The sequence below is a fragment of the Bidens hawaiensis genome, unplaced genomic scaffold, assembly GCF_021521415.1.
Source record: "Bidens hawaiensis isolate Kalapana, Puna unplaced genomic scaffold, B.hawaiensis_p1.1 tig00038234_1, whole genome shotgun sequence".
Taxonomy (NCBI): Eukaryota; Viridiplantae; Streptophyta; class Magnoliopsida; order Asterales; family Asteraceae; genus Bidens; species Bidens hawaiensis.
This window is the reverse complement of record NW_027496720.1, coordinates 13,579-24,229: the sequence shown is the minus strand read 5'-3', so window position 1 is coordinate 24,229 and position 10,651 is coordinate 13,579. Positions and strand designations below refer to the sequence as shown.

General features: G+C 35.1%; 1 protein-coding gene across 1 annotated transcript; it reads right to left on the bottom strand.

The window, feature by feature from the left end:
* Window positions 1–4,647: 4,647 nt before the first annotated feature.
* Window positions 4,648–8,669, bottom strand: LOC143590244 (uncharacterized). Its single transcript, XM_077070787.1, has 3 exons — window positions 8,558–8,669; window positions 5,506–5,705; window positions 4,648–4,995 (listed from the first exon to the last, which is right to left on the bottom strand). The coding sequence occupies exons 1-3, from the start codon at window positions 8,645–8,647 to the stop codon at window positions 4,740–4,742; spliced, it is 546 nt and encodes a 181-aa protein (XP_076926902.1). The 5' UTR covers window positions 8,648–8,669; the 3' UTR covers window positions 4,648–4,739.
* Window positions 8,670–10,651: the final 1,982 nt, after the last annotated feature.

The following is a 10,651-nucleotide window of genomic DNA, read 5'->3' as shown; positions in this document are numbered from 1 at the left end:
TTTGTTGGGAGAAACAAGATAGGTTACCGGGCTTGTAAGGTTTTGCCAGATCTTCGTCTAGCCTTACAGCAGGATTATGACTTGTGGTTCCTTGGTGAGTACCCAACGCTTGGTTGATGAGCTGGGTCCAAGGAAAGTGTGCCATCATTTGAGCCATCATCTGAGGCATGAGGTTAAAGCCTTGAAGGCTTTCAGGAGTTGCTGCTGTTTGATTTGTTCCCATGGGAGCGCTCATCGCAGTACTTCGTGCCAAGGGCAAGACCGACATGGCCTGCTCCCATGTAGTGGCTGTAGGAGGAACACTTGAAGCCGGTGACTGCCATATTTGGTCAAGAGTGGTCTCGTACCCAAGGGGTTGTGAAGTGAACAAGGGGAAAGCCGTTGGGCTTGGTCTCCCATAGGTGTAAGGAGACGGGTTAAAGGTTGGCAGGTTACACTTGGACCAGCTTCTGAATGAGAAGCAGCCTGTCGTGAGCTGGTTAGAGGGAAAGGTGGACGCCCAAGTGACAGTGAGGGCTCTTGATCGTCATACTCCAGCCTTATTCTTATCCCCTTTTCTCTTTCTAGGCTCACGTGTTGGTTAAGAAGATGCCTTAGTTGTAAAAAATTTCGTGATACCCCTTCCAGCGTCAAGTCGACGCGCTCCGGGGTGTTCGTGACTCATGCATGGGGAGAAGGAACTCCGGATCGTGAAGGGGTTGGAGTTCGAAAATATGAAAACTCGAGGAACAAAGGTTCCGTCGAAGTTCCTCCCGGGGTGGAAAAAAGCGAGGTCGTCGCTGGAGTTTCTTGGCCGGCACTTGGTGTCGGTGTTCTTGACACTTGGTTGACTTCACCGGGAGATCCACCTTCTGACATGGTGATTTTAGTGAAAATGGAGCTACACTACTGGTCTTTAAGATAAAGTAAGCGGTGTAGCCCCACGGTGGGCGCCAACTTGTTGCTACAACAAAGATAAGACCAATGACAGTGAATGGACTGGTTAGGCTAACAGGCTTCAAGGGTTCAGGTTAACCTAACGCAGGTCGTGGTGTCCCTCTACGTTTGCAAAACGTAGAAGGAGGTTCACTAGTTTGTTGTTGATTGTTGTAGTTCACCGAAGATCCAGAACCGTGATGTTTGGAATCGGTTCTTGGATGAAGCTCTTGGTGAAGCTATGATGTTTGTGATATAAGAAAGGAATAAGCAAGGTGTTTATTCCTTAAGGGAGAAGAGAAGATCAAGGAGTATGTATTAACCCCAGATCTGTTGTTCTTATGTTTATGGCTAAGTCATTCTTATATAGGAGAAGAGACCAAGCCTTTTGTCTAGTGTACAAACTAATTCTCCTCCAGTTTGCTTAGAGAGTTGACCTTTATGTGCGAGAAGCTTTGTACCATTGGTCCATGATTAAAATATTAGTACTTTATCTGAGCATGTCCCTTGCTTAGAGGGAACAGTGATGTGAATAGTGAGTTGACATCGTACTGTAGCACGTGGGTACTTGTTTACATAAGTTTGGGCGAGAAACGAAGCTTTTAGCCTTTTTAGCGTTAATTTGTGGAAGCCATTTTATTGATTCCTTGGACTACCCCCGTCATCAGCTAGGATGAATTACATCTTGAGAATTCTTTGTGGTCTTAACAAGAGAAACGAATGGAAAAAGTATAGAATCCGGAGATGTGTGTGTGTGGAGGCTTGCCGATGTATTCACGAAAAAGTAGTGTCACTTGGTTATTAAGTAGTGTTTTTAGAAGTAGGTTGGCCCAAAATTAAAGATATAACTCGTTTGGTTGAGTTTATTTGAATTCTTTTTAATTTGAATTAGCCAATAAGCCAAGCTTATTAAATTGATAAACTAGGCCAGTGTCTTCGAAACTCGGATTTCAAATTTTTTTTTTTCAAAGTATGATTTTCTGATTATTTACTATTTTATTATATTATTGTTATAAGTCCATATAAAAGATTAAGTAATTTCAATTTTTTTTACATTATTTATGACAAATGTTTGTTGTCATGTGATCACACGTGAACACTAGAACATATGTAATGGTAAAACCTTTGTTCATTTTACGACACATGGTGTTCCAATTAGTAATAAGTTTTTTTTGTAAAAAGTGATGAGGTACAAACCTATATACCTCATTTAGATAATTACACAATTATTATTTTTCTAATATTAACAAAAATATAAATTAAAAGGCCAAAAACCTTTATTGGCCAACTCTCACCCACCATCATTGTGTACAAAACATTGGACGCTCAAAACACACCCAAAACGTCCCCGAGACAGTGTTTCCGAACATTTTGTAAGTAAGAAAACGCTCACTTCGGATGGTCAAACAGCAAAAACTATAGTTAAAATAATTAAGAATAAGCAATATTTCACTAGTGTTCTCCCTTCCTCTTCTTTAAATCTTCACCTCATCTACTTTCCCACAACCAACATCAACCTCACCATAACTTCACTTTCACTTGTTAATATATATACCCATCACACTCCCTTTATCAACCATTGCAAACTTATTCAACCGGTGATCATAACCATGTCACAACAACATGGCTCACGAAACCGTAGATCTTCAAGAACACCACCACAAACAACACAACCCGACCCTTTAATATGCCCAAGATGCCAATCAACAAACACAAAGTTTTGTTACTACAACAACTACAACAAAACTCAACCAAGATACTTTTGCAAAGCTTGCAAGAGACACTGGACAAGTGGAGGCATTCTTCGCAATGTCCCGGTCGGTGGTGGCCGGAAAAACAAGCACCTACGGTGGCCGGTCAAGACTGCCACCGCTACAAATCAAGAAATATATGATCATGAACCTAAAGCAAAGTTTTTTACACGAGCTTCTGGTGATAAGAAAGATGAGGAATCATACATAGATATTGATGAGTTAAAAGGTTTGGTTTCTTGGGATGTTTATGGAATTAGTGAATTTTTTCATGATCATCAAGATTATGATTATTATCCATTTTCAAGACTGTTGAGTTCTTTTGATACAAACCCTAGTTCCAATATTCAAATATCTTTGATGAGTTGGAAAGATGATCTTGAGAGTATGGTTCTTGAGGACATGAATAAACCATGGGAGGATCCAACCTTTAAAGCTAATTAATTTGTGGGGAGATTGCATTAAAAAGTTAAGGTATAATTTGTATGGTATGATCTTAATGTTTTAGTGACCACTGAAATTATCATTAGACCACCAATTAGAATAGTATGAGTCAGTTTTTGAGATTCATGTTTAGAAAACTGGTTTGGAATGATGATTTGATGGGTACAGTGACTTGTATAATTATTAAACACTGTTTTAAAGTTATGCATGCTATGTACTACTTTTTATTTTTCATATACCTTTTTTTTTCAAAAATGAATTGATTAATATTGTTTAATTTAATTGATATTAAATTACAGCACTCTATATATTAGAGGGGACAGAGTGGAGCCGGGTAAAAAGAGGAGTCGGACTGGATCACCGCCCCTCCATTTATCCCGGGAAAAAAACCACATGATCCGAGGAATTGAAGTGGGATGGAACCATGATGTGAGGAAAACCAGGGAAGAAACCGTAAAAACATTGAAAATCTGACGTGGAAGCGTGAAAAAATATGAAAAGTAGGAAATATAAACACTAAGTTATTTTTTTAACTGAACCAATAACGAAAATGATTAAAATAAAACTCATAAAACATGGTCCCTAATAGTATACTAAGTAGCTTTAGAGTGCACATTCACTATCACCTTAGTGGAATGATAAGATCGTGAAACTGTAAAATAGAAAGTTAATAATTTCGTTAAAAAAAAGTGTGTATGCAATAATTTAATGTGTTAAGTTTCAACAAGAAAATGCGATAGTGAAACGCTAGCAAAAGTACCTAGGATTAGGTTTACTATAGATAGAAAAATACTGATGGACATGCATGTGAAAGACACAAGGGTCTATGATACATTGATACATTATTTCAATTGGTTTGAGTTGATGCAAGATTCTCTTTCATTACCCTCTTGTTTGTCTCAAAATAAGGATTTGTATTTAAGGTTGGATTTGTATTTAAGCAAGCAACCTTAAACTTTAGTTAAGGGTATGTTAGAAGCAAGGTCTAAAAAGTTGTTTGGTGGATTCTAGATGGCTAACCAAAGAGTTGGGTGTATTTGAAGTACTTGAGGAGGTATTTGAAGATTACCCAGACATGGTAAATTTGTATGAAATTAATTTTTAAATATTATATATATAACAAATATAATAGGTTTACTAATACTAATAACAAGATAGATAAAAATAAATATAAATAAGAGAAATACATTTTAAAATATTAAATTATTCAAAAAAATTAACTTATTAAAATTCATTCTTTAATTTTATAATAATACGAATTTCATTTTATTTTTTAAGTTAAAATTGGCTCAAGTTTAACTGATTAGATCTTATTCTTGCTAAGGTCGGCCACTTTTGATTGATTCTTAGTAACTAGGCAGAGTTGAATAACGTCGTCTTGACACCTACCTTGTAGCGATTACTCGGCCTTCTAGACCTACTTTTACGGTACTTGTATCACCAACACGATACAACACATGCCAAAATTTCTAAAGTTTCAACTTCACTAAACAGAAAAACAATTATAAACCCGATCTATTACACGTCTCATAAGTAAGGATTTTTAGCATCAAATATTCCCACTTGAATCTTTCTAAGTTGAAAACAAATGTTTATCATATAACAAATGTTTATCATTATGAGCAGGATTCAGTTAAATGCTCCCATTCTTATGCCAGTATCTCTAGTAGGGATGACACCTTCATCTGATCTCGTGTAGAACACGTAATAAAGCTCAGAAACGATCCCCGTGAAAACCACAAACGCAGCCCCCGCACCAAACACACCTTTCCTCAGGGTCTCGCATGAAGGCGGGTTAGCCGAGAGTACGGTCCTGTACTTTGTGTGATACGCGTTTCTGACAGAACCCGCAAGCAAGCACGCCTCAGCAATGATGAATGACACCCTGATCAAAATCCATACAAAAAAAAGACATGTCACTTTTTGTACAGGTCGTAATGTGTCGAAGCGGGTTGGGTTCGCTCAATCCAAAACACTTATTTTCTTCCATAGATAGTCAATGTGACAAATGTGATTTAAACTTAATATCTTTTTTTCTGTCATATATAATATAATTTTTGGATGACTTCTGACTCAATGGGCCACTAAAGGGTCAACTTTTTGTATGGGTCGAAGCGGGTCGGCTCAATCCAAAACACTTAGTTTCTTTTATAGATAATCAGTATGTCAAATGTGAATTTATTATCTTTTTTTCATAATATAGCTTTTGGATGACTTCTGGCCCGGTTTTCCTTTTAAGCTAATTTAAATTTATTTTACCCATTTGACCCGTCAAAGATACAGTTTGACTTATTCTTGATAGATTGGAGGTACAATTTAACTTTTGTAAATATATATTGTCTGACCTCAAAAGTCAAACTATTTAGAAATGTATATGGTCAAGAATGTAATTTACCAGCATGTAATGAATAAGAAGACAGCTAATGCCCTGGAACGACCCGGGCTCAGAACCCGTCCACAACACAGGCAACGGGTTGCAAGCATCACAACGAGTTGGCTCAGGAGCAGGAACAATAATGCACCAACACCCAACCCTGTTGCTATATCAGATTCATAAACACAATATCTAGAAGTTGCATCTTGAACAATCCGAGCCTGACATACATTTAAACACAATAAAAAGTTATATTTATCACATTATAAAAAGGGATGGAGTTATATTCACCAATAAATACTTGTAAACTTAAAAAAATTATATATTTACACTTTGTGAAACACATTTATGCTTCCACTTTGACTTATAAAAGTCAAATGGATCAGTTATGTTCTTCGAGGAAGTTTTGACAACTATATTAATCTACAAACACAAACTTAGAAACTAACACACTTTCAACTTTCAAGCACAAAAAACCGAGGAAGTTTTGACAACTATATTAATCTACAAACACAAACTTATAAACAAACACACTTTCAAGCACAAAAAACCATAAGGTCCCGGGTATATGTTGACTTTCAAAAGTCTTACTATGGCTCTTCTTTAACTATTGAAAAACATAACAAGAAATCTAGCAAGAACAATCATAAGTTTGATCCAAGACATCAAACCAATCACCCTCATATGAGATCTCAAATACCCATATAATGCATATAGCTATCCAACTATGATACAAGCATATATACTTCCTCTTTCCCAAATCTAGAGTCCAAAATCTTATAGTACAAAACATTATAAACTAAAATGATCACAGGGCCGATACACATTTTGAATTTGAATTTAAAATAAAATATGAAGCATCAGATATATTAAACAAGAAACTAAGCAAAAGCAGAGCTAACTAGTCTTTCAAGAAATCAAGTTAGCCATTCCTATGATGAAATTAGTAAATGGAATACCAATATGAAGCCTTTCCTAGTTCAACTGTGAGGCAAGCATATGCTTCATGGCTAATTTCTACATGTAAAATTAACCAGTTTCTAACTTTAAAGATTGGGGAATAGATAGTGGCCCGCTATTCATTGCCCAAAGCAAAAACAGTCTAGCGGTGTAAACAAGCCGAGCCAGAGCTCGGCCTGGACTTAACTCGTTTATTTATTATTAAATATTTAACTTATATTTATACTTATTTTCTGTAAATATTTTAATCAATGTTTTTATGTATAAAATGATATACATTATTTACTTATTTTTAGCATAATCATGTATATAATAATTACGATTATTATTATTAAATTTAACATATTAAATAAAATTATATAAACAACAGGCTCGCGAGCCGGCTCGAGCTTGACAAGTGAAGCTCGGGCTCGGTCTCATTTAATAAACAAGCTTAATTTAAGGCTAGAACTCGGCTCGGCTTGATTCGAGCTTTTAGCGAGCCAATCTCGAGTAGCTCATCAGCGGCTTACACCCCAGAAAACACCAATAAGTTTTCTTCTATAAGTCAGATTAAGTACCATGGAACACACCTATAAACTTGCTTCTTGCTTGTATGCTTTATAAATTATAAGGTTGGGGGCAATTTCATATATACCCGTACAAAGTAGCAAAGTAGTTAAATATCAAATATACCCAGTTCTTCAAAAACAATTGGATAAGTGACCATTTAATCTTTATTTTTCTCAAACTTTAAAATTTCAGATATGTCTATTTTTAACTTCAAAACTATCTATATTCAGCTTAAGTTTTTTTTGTCCATTATTTTCCTAAAGCTTAAAAAATTTCAAATAATTTCAAATAACTAATGCCATCTTGCTTATCGTGGTGTCAATGAAAAGCCAAACAAAAAATAAGATTTAAACAAATATCACGAAAAAGGGTAATTGGTGATTATGTAAAAGTTCATTGAAGTTGGCTATATATTTATGATATTTTTAGTTTTGGCTGAGTGCATATGAAAATTTACTAGTTTGTAACGGTATGTATGAAATATATGTTTATATATTTATAAGATAACATATTTACACTTTGTGAAACGCATTTATGCATTCTCGTTTCCAAGAGATGGTCCACTTTGACTTACAAAAGTCAAATGAATCAATTATTTGAAGAAGTTTTGACAGCTACATTAATATACAAACACAAACTTACAAACAAAGACACTTTCAAGAAGGGGAAAAAAGGTCCCGAGTATATTTCAATTTTCAAAAGTCCTATTATGATTCTTTTTTAGCTATTGAAAAGCAGAACGCGCATAAAACAAGTAATCTGGCAAGAACATTCATGAGTATGTGTCGAGATATCTAACTAAGCACCCCCTATGAGACCTGAAATGCCCGTATAATGCATATAGCTATCCAAGTATGATACAAACATATATTTTCTGTTTCCAAAAACTGGAGTCCTGTTTTGACTTTACTAGTCAAATGAAATGGTTTCCATGTTGTGGATGTTTTAAAACAGTCTCTCGTTAATCGTTATAGAGAAGGAAGAGATCATTACATGAGTACATAACAAATATCTTATAATACAAAACATTTTGAGGTAAAAAGCTCAAGGGATCTATACACATTTTGAATTTGAAAATATGAAGCATTACATATACGATATATCTAACAAGAATTTGACCAAAGGGAGAGCTAATCAAGTTACTACTCATTCCTATGATGAAATACCAATATGAAGTTCATTGTGAGGCCAACATATGCTTCCTGTCTAATTTCTACATGTCACATTAACCGGTTTCTAAGTTTAAATATTAGGATTGGCCCAAGCAGAAACAGTCTAGCAATGTAAACGTCAGCTCATGAGCAGTTTTTAAAGCTCAGGCTCGACTCGTTTATTATTTACTGTATTAATTATCTAACTTATAGTCAAATTAAGTGATACAAGCATTACAATGGAAAAGAGTATGAAGCAAGCTAATCTACAAATTTTGACCTAGAACATATACTAATAATAATAATAATAATAATAATAATAATAATAATGCTGCAGATATTGAGCAAAGAATTAGGCAAAATAAGATGAAATGAAATGAAGTAGTAGTAGTAGTAGTAGTAAGACTGACATCGGCTCTCCTTTGCTCAGCGGCGACAGCAAGTGCGAAAGCAATCAAATCCAACACAAATACAACACCCAGAAGCAATGATGAACCCATGGATGGAGATTATTATTATTATTATGAAATCACCCCAAGGCTTTTCTTTTCTTTGCTTTGTTAGAAAGTAAGCCCCGGTTTGTTTTTTTTTAGATTTAAGTCTGAATCTGAATACCACATCTGAATGTTAAGAGGTGGTTCAAATGTCTGAAATCTGAATCATTAAGAGGTGGAGGCTAGAGACGAACCTTTAGTCGTCGGAGATGGAGCCTAGTCTCCGGGTTAGAAGTTAATGGAGGCCGGAGACAAACGTATGTTTTTTTGGGTTAAGAGGTTTTCAGACCCACTAAAAGCTCTTACTGGTTCAGATGCTATTAAGACGCTGAACCTCTTAATGCCAGAAAAAAAACAAACAGCCCCACGTCTGATTACGCCTGATCGAATCAGACGTTTTCCTCTATTCAGAGAAAAGAGGCAAAAACAAACAGGGCCTAAGTTATTAATTAAAAGGTAGGTTTTAAAAAAAATACTTAAATAATGAGAGAGTAACGTGAATCGGTGGTGAACGAATTCAATGAAATGACGCGTCACTTTCTTCATGTTGCCGCTCGCTCGATTTCAAAACGTAGTAACCCACTTCATTCCAAACCTTAGTATTTCTTTATAAAATAAACTCCGGCTTTGTAAATTACAAACATAACGATGACTTTTTTTCCATATAATCTATACATAGATCTTACAAATTTAAATATCACGCGTTAATCAAATACATAACGACCCAAGAACAAGCTTCATAAGCCTTGAGTTTGGCTCATTTAAACTTAAAAAAGGATTTAAAATTAGCCCCGGACCGTTATTCGTTTTTCAAAATCAAACTCGACTAGTTTATTTTTTATTAGTTATTTAGTTAGTGTATTCGAATACATTTATAAATTATAATTGTTAAGATATGTAATTATAGTTATAGTTTTTATCTTTTTTATATATATAGTATAGTGTATTATCTTAATTTTATATATAACAACAGTTATTAGTTAACAGATTAAATAAATTAATCTAGATTATATAAGTAAAAAAAAGCTTGTTTAGGCTCGTGAGTGAGCTAGTTTATTAAATGAGCTTCAATAAAATCTTGGGCTCATTTAAGCTCAGCTCGATTCAGGTTTTTAACAAGCCGATAAAAATAGCTCATGAGTTGTTTAAACATATGAAGATAGATTTGTAAACGCAATGTGCACATGATTTGTCATTTAAAGTAAGTTTATAGCGATGTATCAAAACATTGATTGAATAAAATAAAACGTGATGGTTTGTATAAAACTTTTGTAAATAGTTTTTAAATTAATAATTATTAAGTTGATTATTGATTAAGCGGTTGAAATTGGGGTAACACGCTTATGGTCTAATGGTTTAGTGGTGTAGGGGTATGGTACTAAACCCGGTTTTAAGACCCTAAATTTATTATGTTTGGCTTATTTTATTATATGGACTAATACAATGTTATTGGGCTGAGGGGGTTTTGTGGAGGTAACCCTAACTGGGCTAGGCCCATTAGGGTACCATGATGGTGGCCATGAGGCTCCCTATATAAGGAGGTCTCCACCTCCTTATTAGGGGTTGGGGATTCTCAATAAGAGCCACCACCATATTTTTGTGTCTGTGAACAAGAGATCCTGGAGATTTCTTAGCGGTCACCTCCACACCCCCAAAAAGTCATTGCAGATCCCAACCAGCCGGAGAAGAAGATCAAGACGTGGTTCGTTCATCTCGAAATCCGTGGAAATATCGTCATGGATCAGGTCAGATTCATCTCGTGCTTCGACAAGTGGTATGGTGTTCATCCTTTCAAAATAAAGGTGGTGGGTTCAAATCCTTGCACGTGCAAGGTTAAGGGTATTTTGGTGGAAATAAAATTTATTATTCAAAAAAAAAAATGAATTGAGGTAAAATCAAGAAAAGGGCTTATTCGATTGATTTTGAGCCTCGATGACACATCCAATACAAATGTTACAACATCCCAAGTTTCTAACGATATAGTTTGGAGTTTTTTTATTATATTTATGA